This window comes from Salvelinus namaycush, chromosome 15 (genome assembly GCF_016432855.1).
Source record: "Salvelinus namaycush isolate Seneca chromosome 15, SaNama_1.0, whole genome shotgun sequence".
NCBI classification, from domain to species: Eukaryota; Metazoa; Chordata; class Actinopteri; order Salmoniformes; family Salmonidae; genus Salvelinus; species Salvelinus namaycush.
Genome location: NC_052321.1, coordinates 21888585 through 21906237, shown reverse-complemented (window position 1 = coordinate 21906237; position 17653 = coordinate 21888585). Strand labels below are relative to the sequence as shown.

General features: G+C 46.3%; 1 protein-coding gene across 1 annotated transcript; it reads left to right on the top strand.

Moving 5' to 3' along the window:
* Window positions 1–220: 220 nt before the first annotated feature.
* On the top strand, window positions 221–13020 carry LOC120059992 (vegetative cell wall protein gp1-like). The gene is made up of 6 exons (XM_039009069.1): window positions 221–329; window positions 1079–1167; window positions 1604–1865; window positions 1907–2990; window positions 3116–3492; window positions 12905–13020. Exons 1-6 carry the CDS (start codon window positions 221–223, stop codon window positions 13018–13020), a joined length of 2037 nt encoding a protein of 678 aa, XP_038864997.1.
* The last annotated feature ends 4633 nt before the right edge of the window (window positions 13021–17653 follow it).

Here is a 17653-nt window from a genome sequence, read left to right as displayed (position 1 = left end):
TCTCTTTCTTTCTTACTCTTTCTTTGTCAGCAGTGGTCCTTGGCAATTGTTGTGTATTGAAGCAATGTATTTCAGCAGCTCTGTGCTCAGCTCAGGGCTGGTTCTTAATACTTCTCTGCCTGGAAGCTGCTCTGTGTTTTATTCTCTATCCCCACCATGTCGTTGTTAAAAGCAGTCATTTGGTTAATTGTGTTGTGGCCCAACATGAGAAGGAAGCAACATGGCTTCTCTCATTGACCGTGGGCTGTCCTGTCCTGCTGCCAGCTGGAGGCTGGGGTCCTGTCAGTCACTGGGCGACCCCTGCCAGGACCTTCCCCTGCTCAGACAAGGTTCCCATTGATCCCCCCGTCGGCCCTCTGACAGGAAGCAGCCTCGGCAGGGGAAATAAGCAGGTGAAATATTAAGTTATAAGGCAGCTTCCAATCAATAAACAGGGCTGGGACCGCGAGGGGCAAAGCCAGGTCCCACAGCAGCAGCTACAGTGGTCCGAGTTAATACGATTGAGGACTGTGGATCACCCCCAAAGACCTGCAGGCAGAGCCCCCCTTCACTGACTGGAGCTATCACACTCTGTCCATGGGCAATTATCTGTAGAAGTCTGGCACCTGCTCCTATTGTCCTCTCCCTGGCACTGCCAGCCGTGCCCAGGCCCAGCCTATTGCTGGCAGAGCTGGACACTCTACAGACAGCATAAATAAAACATATGAGAGCTGTAATGAGGACAGAGCTGCTGGGCCAACACAGCCAGAGAGCTACAGGCACAGCCACAGACAGGTTCAGGGTCCACTGTAGGGCCAACAGAGCCAGAATGCCGCAGGTTCTCCAGATCCACTGGCTCCACCTTTAGTTGTCATTGAGAGCTACACTGTGATACTAACCATACAGTCAGTCCAGTGTGTGTCCAGATGTGTCTCAAGTCCATTGTCCAGACGTGGCTTTGTGATTAAGTGTGTTTCTTGGCCCCTGAGTGCAAAAGCTTGGCAGGTGTCATTACTTATCTTAGCCTTTACACTTTGAACAGGACAGCTGAAGTCATGGCATGCACCCTCCTGTCAGGCCTGTCCCCTGTCCCTGTTAGCCCCTGAGGGGACAGGGGAGGAGGGGAGGAGGGCCAGGCCAGCGGGGCAGGGCGGCTCACTGAGAGGGCCCTTGGTCCAGGAGGGCTGGGTCTCCAGGGCCCCTCTCCCCCTCTCCCACCCCACCACTGCTGACTGACAGCTATCTTCCAGCTGCGGGACACGCACTTCAGCAACCCGGCGCTGATAAAATGTTAATGTAATTAACAGATAATGGCTGTTGTTTTTAGCTGTCAATACTCGGACCGTGAAGGGATAAAGGATTGGAGCTCACAAAGTCACATTCAGATATCTGCTAGCCATTGTAGAATTAAATTATTTCGCTAACACTACACCCACGTTTCTCCTGCAGCCCCTACACCCCTCCACTTGTCTCCTGCAGCCCCTCCACCCCTCCACCCATTTCCTGCAGCCCCCTACACCCCTCTACCTGTCTCCTGCAGCCCCTCCACCCCTCCACCTGTCTCCTGCAGCCCCCTCCACCTGTCTCCTGCAGCCCACTCCACCCCTCCCCCTGTCTCCTGCAGCCCCTCCACCCCTCCACCCATTTCCTGCAGCCCCCTACACCCCTCTACCTGTCTCCTGCAGCCCCCTCCACCCCTCCACCTGTCTCCTGCAGCCCCTACACCCCTCCACCTGTCTCCTGCAGCCCCTACACCCCTCCACCTGTCTCCTGCAGCCCCCTCCACCCCTCTACCTGTCTCCTGCAGCCCCTACACCCCTCCACCTGTCTCCTGCAGCCCCTACACCCCTCCACCTGTCTCCTGCAGCCCCTACACCCCTCCACCTGTCTCCTGCAGCCCCTCCACCCCTCCACCTGTCTCCTGCAGCCCCCTCCACCCCTCTACGTGTCTCCTGCAGCCCACTCCACCCCTCCACCTGTCTCCTGCAGCCCCTACACCCCTCCACCTGTCTCCTGCAGCCCCCTCCACCCCTCTACGTGTCTCCTGCAGCCCACTCCACCCCTCCACCTGTCTCCTGCAGCCCTTACACCCCTCCACCTGTCTCCTGCAGCCCCCTCCACCCCTCCACCTGTCTCCTGCAGCCCCCTCCACCCCTGCACCTGTCTCCTGCAGTCCCATCCACCCATCTACGTGTCTCCTGCAGCCCCTACACCCCTCCCCCTGTCTCCTGCAGCCCACTCCACCCCTCCACCTGTCTCCTGCAGCCCCTACCCCCCTCCACCTGTCTCATGCAGCCCACTCCACCCCTCCACCTGTCTCCTGCAGCCCCCTACACCCCTCTACCTGTCTCCTGCAGTCCCATCCACCCCTCTACGTGTCTCCTGCAGCCCCCTCCACCCCTCCACCTGTCTCCTGCAGCCCCATCCACCCATCTACCTGTCTCCTGCAGCCCCTCCACCCCTCCACCTGTCTCCTGCAGCCCCCTCCACCCCTGCACCTGTCTCCTGCAGTCCCCTCCACCCATCTACCTGTCTCCTGCAGCCCCCTCCACCCCTCTACCTGTCTCCTGCAGCCCCTACACCCCTCCACCTGTCTCCTGCAGCCCCCTCCACCCCTCCACCTGTCTCCTGCAGTCCCATCCACCCCTCTACCTGTCTCCTGCAGCCCCCTCCACCCCTCCACCTGTCTCCTGCAGCCCTTACACCCCTCCACCTGTCTCCTGCAGCCCTTACACCCCTCCACCTGTCTCCTGCAGCCCCCTCCACCCCTCCAACTGTCTCCTGCAGCCACCAACACCCCTCCACCTGTCTCCTGCAGCCCCTACACCTCTCCACCTGTCTCCTGCAGCCCTTACAATCCTCCACCTGTCTCCTGCACCACCTGCACCCCTCCACCTGTCTCCTGCAGCCCCTACACCTCTCCACCTGTCTCCTGCAGCCCATACACTCATCCACCTGTCTCCTGCAGCCCCTACACTCCTCTACCTATCTTTATCTTCTGCTCCACACATGTGATCGTCCTCATGTGATATTGACAGCATCTCACCTACAGCCAGCCTGCTTTGGACGTGTGGATGGAGGTCTTCTCTCTGCTCTCTGCCTAGCACTCTGCCCTGCCTCGTTAACTCTTTCATAGTCAGCCACATCTCAGACCCTCGTCTCAGAGCCACATCTCAGAGCCACATCTCAGAGCCACATCTCAGACCCTCGTCTCAGAGCCACATCTCAGAGCCACATCTCAGAGCCACATCTCAGACCCTCGTCTCAGAGCCACATCTCAGGGCAACATCTCAGACCCTCGTCTCAGAGCCACATCTCAGAGCCACATCACGGACCCTCGTCTCAGAGCCACATCTCAGGGCCACATCTCAGACCCTCGTCTCAGAGCCACATCTCAGAGCCACATCTCAGAGCCAGATCACAGACCCTCGTCTCAGAGCCACATTTCAGGGCCACATCTCAGACCCTCGTCTCAGAGCCACATCTCAGACCCTCGTCTCAGAGCTAAAGTCAGTACAGCTAGGATCATACATCATGTGACTGAGGCAGGCATGCAGCCACTGAGCCCCTCTCACCTCAGACACAGCGGCAGGCGGATGGTGACGCGACAAGCCACAAGACAAATGTATTTATTTTAAACCAAAAACACAACGCCTAACAGGACATGGGCAGTGCTGCTTTGGGTGTCTGCTCCCTCACTATTCTCGTATTTTAATAAGTATCAAGCCCAAACAAGATTAGGCGCTTCCAGTTTACGAAATGTCAGGGAAGGCAGCGCTATCGCTCATAATAAATGGGTTTATGCAAACAGTGGGGTTTTTGCCATGCATAAGAGCTTGTTTGGTGCGCACTGCTGTGATGCTGTGTGCTGATATGCAATTATTCTAAAGAGTATCAAAGTTCAGGTGTGAGTCTGCCGCCTTGCTGGAGAAGCCAGGGATACTCTGAGCAGCTACAGATTACCACAGGAATATTTCATGAATAAAGAGATGGGAAAATATCTAAGACAACAAGCAGAAACCTGAAAGTATGATAAAAATGCATTAAATAATGGATGATTGGCGGTGTATTCATAATAGTAAATAGATGTTGTTTTGGTTACAGTTATGTAGCTGATAGAAGTGATTACAACAGTGTGCTTGTGTTAGGTTGGGTTACCCTTCATGACGGTGGACCTGAACTTTGATCAGTCCATCTAAAATGTTTGCGTGTCTGCACTCTAATTAACCCAGTTTGTGTGTGCTGCTAATGATGCCTAATTATCATTTGTGTAACAAGATTGCTCTCATTGGCTGCTTACAACTGGCTTTCTCCACTTATTAGTAGAGTGTTTATGCAATTATGGCTAATTGAAGTGTTAATTAAATCAGGAATACAATTTTTCTAAACCAAGATGCTAACAACACAAGTGCAGGGAGTTCTGTATACATAACAACCATGCAAACCACCCGGTTCTCCTCCCCTCCTCCTCCCCTCCTCCCCTCCTCTCCCTTTAACCCCATCACAGTGTACAGACCAGCTACCCTTCACCTACCTGCCCCCCTAACATCCACACCAGGGGGACTCAAACCAATCACAGCTGATTGGCACTTTGACTGGCTACTGAAATCAGCTCTCTCCCTCCCACTGCTTCAGCGTTAATTGCCATGCAGGAGAGGCGTGAGAGGCAGGAGGCCCAGCAGCTCTTGACCTTGTCTCTACTTCTCTGAAAATATAGTTTACCAAGCTACTAATTACTTCACACTGGAAGAAGTTAAGGTACACTAAAGCTACATTTAGAAAAATATAGTTTAATTAATAAAGACATTGTCACGCCCTGAACTTAGAGAGCCTTTTTATTCTCTATTTTGGTTAGGTCAGGGTGTGACTAGGGTGGGTACTCTAGTTTTTGTATTTCTATGTTGGCCTGGTATGGTTCCCAATCAGAGGCAGCTGTCTATCGTTGTCTCTGATTGGGGATCATATTAAGGCAGCCTTTTCCCACTGGGTTTTTGTGGGATCTTGTTTATGTATTGTTGCTTGTGAGCACTGCATAGCGTCACGTTCGTTTTACTCGTTATTGGTTTCTGTGCGTTTCACTGGAATAAAGATGATGAAACCATTCCACGCTGCACCTTGGTCCAATTCATACAACAACGATCCTGACAGACATGCTCCGGAACCTTGGCGACTACTACTGTAAGTATTTTTTTAAACTTCCCGTTTTGGGCTGGATGTGTCAATGTGTAGTTCATACATGCATAATCTATGAACAGAATGACTTAACTCAATTAGCCAGGAAATCCCTAGTTTGAAAGATACTGTTTTTCTGGAAGCTGGGCCAGCCCCTAGAAATTCGAGTTCTAGCATAAGTCCCACGCCATTTGAGAAACAGCTAGCAAGATGCACACACAGCAGAGCGAGAGAGAGCGCAATGACCTGGTGCACATTTCTGCACATACAGTATGTGACATAGTACACAGTGTTTGGGGACTATTTTGGCTTGTGAGCACTACTTTCAGAGGTAAAGTACTGAAGTATCTCTTTAACTAAAGCTATTTTGAAAATGTAGTTCACTACTTCATGAAAAATTATAATGAAATAGAATACTATTTGCAAGAACAGATCACTGTAGTCAGATGTTAACAGAATGTGTAATTTATCCTAGTAAACACAAAAACAATGTTTCAAGTGAGAACTAGGCAGGTCTGATGCAGAAAATAAAAGGAATTCTTGCCTACTTCCACCATGTTTAATTTTTGCATAAAAAAAGTTGTGTGTAGTTCACGTAGATAGCTACATGGTAGAAAAGGAATTAACTACTGACAACTACCAAGATTTAAATTTAGTTCAACTACTATTTTAATGTAGTTTTGTTGCTGCAAAATGTAGTTTAATTACTGGTTGAACTACATGTAGTTCACTACTAAAATATGAACCAGCCATCTATCAGATGGAATGGTTTCTACATTTATATTTTACATTCATGTCATTGGGCATTTAGTGGAAGAACTTGGGAAGGTTGAACACCAGGCGGGTTGCAGCGTTCTGGATGAGTTGCATGGGTTTGATGGCACAAGCGGGGAGCCCAGCAAGCAGCCAGTTGCAGTAGTCCAGACAGGAGATGACAGGATGCAGAATACACACAGGATAGACAGGATGCAGAATACAGGGAACCGGAAGAGGAAAATGGTGGATGATTGGATCAGTCCTCGTTCAGAGATTTTCACACACATAGGACAGGGTAATAACTGATGTTTTCTCCCCATGTCAATAGGGTTATGTCCTCATCTGATATCATACTGTAGACATTCTGTTTCTCCATTGCATCAGGAAGAGAATTAATTCCATCCCTCTCCTCTTCATCTTAAGTCATCCTACAGTCATGTCTCTACCTGTCCCACTCTGCTCCTGAAGAAACCCCTTGGTTTTGATTCATCATCTGCATTTGACTTAATGAGAGGTCATTCACATATCTGGTCACAGTGGTTAGATCAATCGATGATGGACGGCCAATTGGCAGAAATACCCCAAAAACTGGATTGACATCGTCTGCTTACTGTGTAATAGTATATTTTCAGTGGTGCAGGAAGTTACATTTTATGTGACTATATCGCTGTCTGAGTTGGAGAGGTAAGGTGAACCCAATGACTTAGATAGTGTGCCTCTGTATGTAAAGTAGATTCTATAAACATGTGATAGGTCAATCAGTAATATTTATATTATACACATACTGTGGACACACCTACAACAGACATCGTACACACACACAGCCTGGTCTCATAGACTAGACGTAACATAGTAAATGTAAATCCAGGACACTCAGGTTAGTATTATATGTTACGTTTGGTATGGTTACATAAGACAGAAGGTTACCTGGCCCTTTTCTGCAGTCAAATGACCTTGTGGTCTCATGGGTGGAGTGTTATAAATATTTTTCAGAATGTCATAATTAATAAACATATACTATATTTTAAACTGACTAAAATCCAGTGTTTATACAGTATGTTAAACGGTTTGTTATATTTCAGGCTTCTGTGATGTATATAACATGTAATATTGGAATGCAAATTCAAAATGTAATACATTTCAACTCTATATCTGACATGGTACAGGTGTCTTGTTTTTTTAAGCCCATAACCATGTGTGTGAGGTGTATACTTTTGTTTCACAGTAGATTTGTTTCAGACTACCAAGAAACACCCTGTGTGACCCTGATTTAGCTCACTGCAGTAAAAGGTTAAGGCAAAAACAAAAGTAGGGTATGTTGGTCGATTGGTGGATGTGACACGAGCGTCTAGCAAGCCAAAGGTTTCATGATTCCATCACGGACAACTTTAGAATTTTAGATAATTAGCAACTTTGTAACTACATACTACTTTTGTTAGCTAACCCTTCCACTAACATTAACCTTAACCCCTAGCAGAGCTAGGGGTTAGCTAACGTTAGCCACAACAAATTAGCTAACGTTAGCCATAACAAATTGGAATTCAAATTAAATGTTATCTGTCACATGCTTTGTAAACAACAGTGAAATGCTTACTTACGAGCCCTTCCCAACAATGCAGAGAAATTATATACATAATTTAACCTTTTAAAAATAACACCAGGAATAAATACACATTGAGTAATGATAACTTGGTACCGAGTTGATGTGCAGGGGTACATAGTAACATATCATACATTTTGCAAATTTGTAACATTTAATATGAAATGGATGATGGACAACCACAAATGAATGCAAACCATACAAAACGTAATATGTCATACTAATTGGAGTGTCCCGGATTTACATTTACTATGTTACGTCTACCCCTAAGTCAGGTTGCACCAACACACCATACACACACCAGTACACATGAAAAGAAAAACATTCTGTTAGGAGTTTATTCATTGATTTATTCTGGCCTATAATGCCGACGTCTTCCTCCCTGAATGCCGTAATGTGTCCACTTGACCTTTTTTTGTGGCTCCTTCCTGGTGAATTGACTCTTAAATGTTTGGCCCTGGCCTTTTCAGCACCATTGGTGTCCTCCATCTGCAGTGTGGCCTACCTGGCAGACATCAGCAGCCTGTCAGCACATCTCACATATACACAGCACTGCTTAGCTAGAGATCCACACAGCACAGAACGGTGCATATAGCTTACTGTAGAGGCTACTCACAGCACAGTCCATCTAGCTTACTGTAGACAGGCTACCCACAGTACAGTCCATATAGCTTACTGTAGAGAGGTTACTCACAGCCATGAAAAAAATGTAACATTTTTAAGATCTTATACCATGCTTATAAACCTGAGTCTGTACAAATACTGTATATTCCTGTGATTTGTCGCTGTGATATTTAAAATTATTGTGTAAATAAATGGTATACTTTTTTCTTTGTAAAATGTTCTAATTTCTGGAGCATGGCGAAAGAGAGGGCTGGTCAGTGCCACCCGGGTCCTGGGCATCTGAACTGGCATCTGCTGCAGCCGGGAGCAGCTCAGCGGTCGCCCTGTCCTCACCATTGGCCGACACCACTCCGCACTCTCAAATGTCTGTCACACCCAGCATCCTGCACAGTTAATTGTGAATTGGACTGCGCTGCCCAGGCCCCTCTCAGTAAGCAGCCCCTAATGGCAGGCAAAGAGACAACTACACATGTTCTCCTCTCTCCCTCTGGAGGACGCTACAGATAGCGGGCCATGCAGACACTGCCCTGTCACAAACCTGTCAGCAGACAGACTGTCAGACAGCAAAACAGCCCAGGCCCAGCACGAGGGCCCTATCACAGGTGCACCGGTGACAATCCCTCCCTCCCTCCACCCTGATCTGCTCTGTCTCCTGCTCTGCCGAGCCTGCTGCAAGGATTCATTAACACTTTATTCTAATGCCTCACCGTGGCCAGTTCATTATCAACACACCAAAGAGACATATTGGACATGTTTAGATTCAGAAAATCCAGCAAGAAATCCCCAAAATGCAAATAATCCAGCCAGAGGAAATTAAATAAGTAGTGATATTACCAGTTCAGTTGTTAGTCTCTATAATAATCCAAAGGAAAATAGTCCACAGAGAGAACCCCCAAATGTATTATAGATCTTAGAAATAGCCTTTCACACGTTGGTTCTTGGAAGTCAATAGTCCACACAAAGGAAACTTCTGCTGGTGATCAATACAATATCCCATTGAGAAAGCTATCCCTTGGAAAGGTTCTCATAATGGAAAACCTAGGCTTTTTAAGTTTTCTACTGTAGTTACCAAACACTTCTGACCGTGACATAAAGATGACTTATGCACTTTGACACACCCACTACCTATTTCATTCAAACCAGGAAGTGACTATGGGTGTGACTAGGGAGTGACTGGGGCAGAGCCCGCAGCCGATCAGTGGAGGATCCTCAGAGGAGGAAGGGGAGGGCCATCCTCAGTGAATTTCATAAAAATAAACATTTTAAATAATTTAAAAAGTTATCCTTTTTAGATAAAACCTATAGTAAATATATTCACGTCATCAAATAATTGATTAAAACACACTGTTTTGCAATGAAGATCTACAGTAGCCTCAACAGCACTCTGTAGGATAGCACCATGGTGTAGCCGGAGGACAGCTAGCTTCTGTCCTCCTCTGGGTACATTGTCTTCAATACAAAACCTAGGAGGCTCATGGTTCTAACCCCCTTCCATAGACTTACACAGTAAGCCATCAGAGCTCTTGCAGTATGAATTGACATGTTGTCCACCCAATCAAAGGATCAGATAATTAATCTAGTACCGAAAGCATAAGCTAGCTACAGCTAGCTAGCACTGCAGTGCATAAAATGTGATGAGTAGCTGACTCAAAGAGAGAAAAAGACAATAGTTTAACAGTTTTGTACAAATTCAATTCTCCAAAATGAAGGAGAAGCTAGAGAGATTTCGCCATTCTTTTCACTTTCAGTTTCAGTTTCTTAGCTAGCAAATGCAGCTAGTTAGTTTAGCCTACTCAAACACCCTGCTCAAACAGAGGGATGCTATGTTAGCTGGCTGGCTATGACTATCCAACACATCACTGGAACTTTTCCAAGTCAAGTTAAGCTTTTGGTTTGACTAATTTATTGCCCCAGGGCTCGCCGGTGTAACTGCTTACTGACTATACACGTTACTGCATGATTGTAAGTGCACAAGTGCACAAGCAAAGGGAAAAGGTGAGAAGAGGAGAGCGCATAGACGCGAGAAGGAATACAATGTGGCTGCTATAAAAGTGAACTGTGTTTACGCGTGATCAGGGGTGTATTCATTCTGCCGATTCTGTGGAAAAAAAATCTTTAAAGGAAGCAAACGGAACGAAACAGGGATAAACATACCTGAATTTGTCCAATAGAAACTTTTGTTTGCAACTGTTGAACTAATGATTACACTCTAGATCAGCTAGATGCAAGGCGGTATTGAATGTGTCACTGTCTGTCCGTGTGTCACTGTCTGTCAGCTCAAATTCTTCTCTCGATCTGTGTGCACCTACGTTGTTAATGTTCATTCACAGGCTAGGTTGTAGCAACCTCATGATGTGTATAGGACAAAATTTGAGGATCATGTAGAAGCCTAAAGTTATCACTTTTACATTGAACTGGGTGAATAAAATATGAATGACAGTCATCCAATATGCTGTAATAGAAATAAGAAAAAATAAGAAAACATGAAAAAAATTGTTTTCCTCCCTCATCTTAAATGGCAGCGACTGCCACTGCAGCCTATGCACATCTCAAGGAACCATGGAACCTTGTGGGTTACAGATTAAAAATAATAATCATACAATAAAAACACATGCCTTGACACTGTTGTCGGTCTATAAAAAAGTGTTCAGATGAAGCAGATGCTAAACTACATGACTGTTTTGCTACCACAGACTGGAATATGTTCCGGGATTCTTCTGATGGCATTGTGGAGTACACCACATCAGTCACTGGCTTCATCAATAAGTGCATCGAGGAGATCGTCCCCACAGTGACTGTACGTACATACCCCAACCAGAAGCCATGGATTACAGGCAACATTCGCACTGAGCTAAAGGGTAGAGCTGCCGCTTTCAAGGAGCGGGACTCTAACCCGGAAGCTTATAAGAAATCCCGCTATGCCCTCCGATGAACCATCAAACAGGCAAAGCGTCAATAAAGGACTAAGATTGAATTGTACTACACCGGCTCTGACGTTCGTCTGACGTGGCAGGGCTTGCAAACTATTACAGACTTGCAAACTATTACAGAACGTGATCAAGACAAAGGAGATGATGGTGGACTACAGGAAAAGGAGGACCGAGCACGCCCCCATTCTCATCGATGGGGCTGTAGTGGAGCAGGTTGAGACCTTCAAGTTCCTTGGTGTCCACATCACCAACAAACTAACATGGTTCAAGCAGACCAAGACAGTTGTGAAATGGGCAGGACAAAACCTAATCCCCCTTCATGAGACTGAAAAGATTTGGCATGTGTCCTCAGATCCTCAAAAGGTTTTACAGCTGCACCACTGAGAGCATCCTGATGGGTTGCATCACTGCCTGGTATGGCAACTGCTCAGCCTCCGACCGCAAGGCACTACAGAGGGTAGTGCGTACAGCCCAGTACATCACCGGGGCCAAGCTTCCTGCCATCCAGGACTTCTATACTAGGTGGTGTCAGAAGAAGGCCATAAAAATGGTCAAAGACTCCAGCCACCCTAGTCATAGACTGTTCTCTCTGCTATTGTACGGAAAGCGCTACCGGAGCGCCAAGTCTAGGTCCAAGAGGCTTCTAAACAACTTCTACCACCAGGCCATAAGACTCCTGAACAGCTAATCAAATGGCTACCCAGACTATTTGCATTGCCCCCCCCCCCCCCTTCTATGCTGCTGCTACTCTCTGTTATTATCTATGCATAGTCACTTTAATAACTCTGTACATATTACCTCAATTACCTCGACACCGGTGCCCCCGCACATTGACTCTGTACTGGTACCCCCTGTATATAGCCCCGCTATTGTTATTTACTGCTGCTCTTTATTAGTTTTTTTTTATCCCTTACTTTTTTTTTTTCTTTTTTTTTTCTTAAAACTGCATTGTCGGTTAAGGTCTTGTAAGTAAGCATTTCACTGTAAGTTCTTCACCTGTTGAATTCGGAGCATGTGACAAATTTGATTTGATGGTGTCTATCTATCCAGTCGTTTTTTTACCTCAGTGCAAATTCTGGTAACAACCTCACTCCGTTTCACTGACTTCCTCCTCTGGTTAGGAAGACTCTGCAGGTGTGTGTGGAGTAAATGAAGGATACTCCTGGTAGTGTAATAGACCTGAGCACAGACGTATGGAACACATGTGATAATATCTCCTCATAGGAGCCCAAATGAGCCATTACAACAGCTAATCTGAGAGGCACACTCCATTCAGCTCTCCATCTGCCAGCCGTGTCTCTAGGTGCCGCTTGCTAGGTTTCTCCTGAACACAGCACAGCCATACAGGGGCCAGATGGAATACACACCATTAAGACTCATCCATTGGCAATAGGTAGTTGGAATGGAGAGGGAAGAGGACTGTGGAGAGGCAGTGAGATGATGCAAGAAGAAAGACCAGGTGAAAGCATTGAACAGATTCTCTCAACTCAACACTAACTTCAACATACTGACTGTGTAAGTAATCAAGTATTTATTTTATTCACTTGGCTTTGGATGACTTGGACCCCCATGCTTGGTAGTGTAAGCATGTGGTGCTAACACATCCACCACAGAGATACACCAGTAAACGTCCTGGGCCCTCTCATGCTCTCCTACCACTACAATCTCCCAGCTCTATCCCACCCTCACCAACCAGGGGGAGGGAAAGAGCTGGGAAGGGGAGCGAGCAAAAGGGGTGATAGGGAGGGAAAGAAGCAGTTTGTGCTGCCGTCTACCTCTGGGTGAAGAAGACATACAACATTAATGGTATCCTTTAACATCTCCTTAACCCCAATCCCCCTAGCCCCTAGCCCTACCCCCTCTCCAGCCCACTGCCCCCCAACCCACTCCACCCCCCAGGCACTGTTCCCCAAGGGCCTGTTTGTTTCCCTGCCAGGGGCACAGGCGGCGGAACACTGATGAGGTGCTCAGGCCACCGTGAAATGCACCATAACATGCCAGCGCGGGGGCCTGGTGAGATTGCCGTATTTACTTTTTAATCTGGCAGCCCTAATACATGCGATAAAAACTTTGTCACATTAGATGGTGACAGATGGGCCTGGAGATATTATTACTGGTCTGGGGGGGTGGGAGGAGTGTGACTGGGGTTGGAGGGGGGGAGAAGCAATGCCCCCAATCACGATCATTTTTCATCACCCCAATTACATTGTTGAGTGCGTTTCGGCAGCAGCATGTGCACACTAGTCCTGCTGCTAGGAAGAGAAAAGGGAAACATATACATTTAAAGATAAAATGAAGTGCCCTAGGTCTCCCATCCTGCTGACTATTCTTCTGCCATCTCTCCAAACTGATGGAAGCCCGGTTTAAATTAAGTCTAAATCTTATTTAGATAAGGGAACTGAACTGCTGCCCAGCCAGGACTCATGCATCATTGTTTGTTCCAGATGGAAGGGGGGGTTTGGGGGCAGTGACTGGTGTTTGTATGCTTTATATACTGCAACTGATGGAATAACATGTAAATGTGTGAGCTGGGAGATATTCAGATCACATGAAAAACATATCTATCGTTGTGCACATAAATTAGTGTAGATTTGAGGCGTATAAATATATATACCAAATGACAGGAGTCACCTGCTAATCACATTTTATTTCAATAATTGTATTTGTGCCTGTGTGTGTGTGTGTGTGTGTGTGTGCATGTCTTTGAGTGAGTGGTGCACCTCACAGGGTAGGCTGGTGGTAGGAGCTATAGGAGGACAGGCTTATTGTAATGGCTGGAATGGAATTAAGGGAACGTATCAAACACATCAAACATATGAAAACCACATTTGACTCTGTTCCATTGATTCCATTCCAGCCATTACAATAACCATGTCCTCCTATAGCTCCTCCCACCAGCCTCCACTGGTACCTCACCACTGTTTGTGCTATTGTTCACTCACAACACCAAGCCTGCCTCAAGCAGCACAAGTTTACCAACTTTTTTTTCCACCTTAATTGTTGTCGAAATTAAAAAAGAGTGTTTGTGACATGAATATTGATGTAATGAGCAAGTCTGAGAGGAGAGCAGCTGCCTGCCGAGGCTGTGGGCCTGCGCTCCGCTCTGCTCGCATCATTAGGAGCTCAGAGCCTCCCTCCCGGCCTCCACGCTAGCGTAAGCCACTAATGAAAAGAATGTAGTCACAGATCTCATTTTTCAGGCAATTCTTGTGTAAACTGGAGATTTTCCAGTGTACGCACTGTGGAACAGGGGCTCCTCCATAAATCAGCCAGCTCTGCCGCTCTGCCGTGTGCTGCCTTCTGAGAGGGGGTTCTGAGCACACGCTAACCACACAGACATATGCTGCAGCAAAGCAGAATCTGCACAGGCACAGGGCCATTCACAGCACCTACACCTGTCTCACACACGCAAACACACACACACACACACCAACCCTCTCTCCACATCACATCCTCCCCCTCTCTATCCATCTCAACCTTGTTGTCCATCTGCCCAACCCCCACCCTATCTCCATATAACCCACTCTCAAACGTTCCCTCCGACCCCCCCAGGCAAAGCAGCCAGCGACGCCTGCGTGCAAGCCACTGAAATGGGTCATTTTTTTATTAAATATAATATTAATTACTGCGAGCATCATTAACGATATGTGAGATTTGACTAATTAGTGTAATAGTTTTGAGTCACGCTCATTAAATATGAAAATTACAGCAGTAGAAAGGATTGGTTGCGTGATCAATCTTGTATGGACAGAGAGGAAATTATTTAGAGAATATCTTTTATTGTTCAATTAACTCCATTACAACCTGGCAGACAGAAATAAAGAGAGCAGGGAATTTGGTCTGCCTTGAGAGTTTCACAGATGTGGTGCCTTTGGCTGGTGGCTTTCCCTCCCTTTCAAATGCAATCTTTTCCGTTTAACCAGATGAGACACTTGCCAAAGCACACAGTCCTATCCAGAGAAGGCCCAGCCTATCGTCCAGTCAATCAGGACAGCTGCTAAATGGAACTGACTTGTTGATCGTTTCACATAACACTTTTAGAGTTCAGGTCAGTTGTTCTGACTCTCATTTCAAAACCTATTTCAGAGTGATTCATTCCAAAAAGAAAAATAGAACAAATATACATATCATCCAGCATAAAATGATGACTTCTATTAATATGATGTCAATAGGTATGAGTGAATTGAGGGAGCCAAGCCAAAGAGATAACAGAGAGAAATAGCCACAGGAGAGATTTCTGCCCATCTTCAACTCATCAGCCTCTGTTCTCCCAGGCTGGAGCTGGAGGAAAGGAGCTGTCCATTCAGCACCACTCTCCACTATATTGCAAGTACATGAGAATTTCACAAATCTCTAAAATAAGACTGTGAAAAAATGACTGGAGTATGGATGGCCTCCAAGGTGTGTCACTGGCCAGTGAGCTCCATGCCTTGTTTGTCCATATCAGGTTGTCTGTCATATGCTCTGGTAAACAGGCTGGCTGGGACCACGGCCAGACAGGCCAGTGTGTGAGTGTTAGTGACCCTGGGCTGTTTAGATTGCTTGAAGTGTGTTGGTTTAGCATTTGAAAGCTGTGAAAATAAACGTGTTTGCTGTGCATCCAGTCTGTCCAGGTGTTCTATCATATTTGGAGCCTGACGCTGGATGGTATACACTCTTGTGTTGATCACTATGGCATCTGAGCGCAGGAAGCACCCCTGGTAACATGAATGTGTGGGCTACTGACGGTCCAGAAAAATAAACAATTAAGACCTCTTCAAATGATAGTGCTTTAATTCAGACTTAAAAAAGAGTCTTTGTGGAGCAATCTTATTCATATCTTTTTGGCTTGCAAATATTTTTTTTAGATGGACAGTTGGGTAATGTTCAGTGTGTTGAGATAAAGTTTGGTGAAGTTCTAAGTACTGAACATATTGAATCCTCCCTGATATTCCTCTCTCTGTAAAGTAAGACTGCATTGTTCATGACCTTGTAGCTCTGGGGCACTTTTGACGGCCTCCTCTTGTTTACATACATACCATAAACATTTCCTCCTCTTGTATACATACATACCATAAACATTTCCTCCTCTTGTATACATACATACCATAAACATTTCCTCCTCTTTGAATATATGCAATAATACTATCTCTAGCCTCTTGAATAAGAGCCCTCCATATTGTAATGCTAACCTCCGACTTCATGTGGGATAGCCAATACTTCATCACATTTTTAAAAAATGTTTGTGTCCGGTGTCTCTTTAAAATGATTGCCCGTTTTGATCTGATTAATTTTGTGTGAGCACAAACAATTACTTTTCATCTTTATCAGTTAAAGGAATCATCCTTTTTATGGGTAGCATTTATTACAAGTGGACAGCTCCTTGTTTATTAGAATTTCAAGCAGCATATCGCAGCGCTGATCTCCCGCAGTCTATATTTACATTTCAACTTCAGCTCAACAAGCATGCAAACACACATAGCAGAGGCTGGCATCAGCAAGGATTCATTTTCATACCACCTCAGCAGGCCAGACATAATGTAGAGATGCATACATTTCCAGGGCCAGTGGCAGAAGGAGCTGACCGGTGAGCGGCAGAGGGAGAGGGAGGGAGTTTGACTAGACAGAGTGTCTGTGTTTGAGCTTTCAGGTGAGTGTCCATCATTCAGTGAGAAAGGATGGGTTCATGGCCTCTGAAATCCATCCATGGCACGGGGTCTTCTCAGTGAATATAAATGTATGTGCGTGTGCCATGGCCAGGGCCACTCTTGACAAGCCAACAGCTGTTAATTATGAATTGGCCTGTGGCGAGGGAGACAGGCTGGTGAATATGTAGACCTGAAGGATTGGGCAGAACCCACAGAACACAAGTGTCAGACCCCCACTGCACCCAGAGTGGCAGGGGCTGCCCTGTGTGTCAATCACCGGACCTGACCCAGCCACCAGGGACAGCTTGAACTGGACACCGAAAACTACACTCTGGGTACCGTTTAAATCACCTGGCTTCAATTTCCCTTTTCTGTAAAAGCAGATCTAAACAGACAATGGTATTTTTACCTGGCAACCTTTTGAGGTGTGGAGTCCTCTGGCCAGATCTAGATGGATATGGTGAAGCGGGACAGCAGTCCTCCTAGTGTCTGGAACAGCTGTTGCCTATGGATGAATTTAGAGAATAGGATTAATTTGCTCATTGCTGATTGGTGTAGTGGTCAGCCAATCATCACAATTATTCAACCATTTGAGATAGCACCATTAATCTAGGGATCCTCAACAGCCTTTATCTGTCACCACTTAAACCCCCATATTTCTCCCTACAGCAGAACATGCAGGGAGCCTGGTGGTACAGTACAGCCACTCCCAAGCCCAGGGTTAACAGTGCCTATGCCTTTAACATGAGAAATATCTTCAGGAATTTTAATTAATTTTCCACTCTTAGCAGCTGAATCTACATTCCCCCCCTTCCCCCCCAAGGACTTTTAATGAATTTCATCATTAATAAAATTAGACATTCAATTAGTCCCAAAATCCAGATTGCCAACTGTTTCATAACAGTCCTGGTCGGAATCCATTTTTTGCTGTTATTAAGGTGGGGGGAAAGAAAGTTAAAACTAAT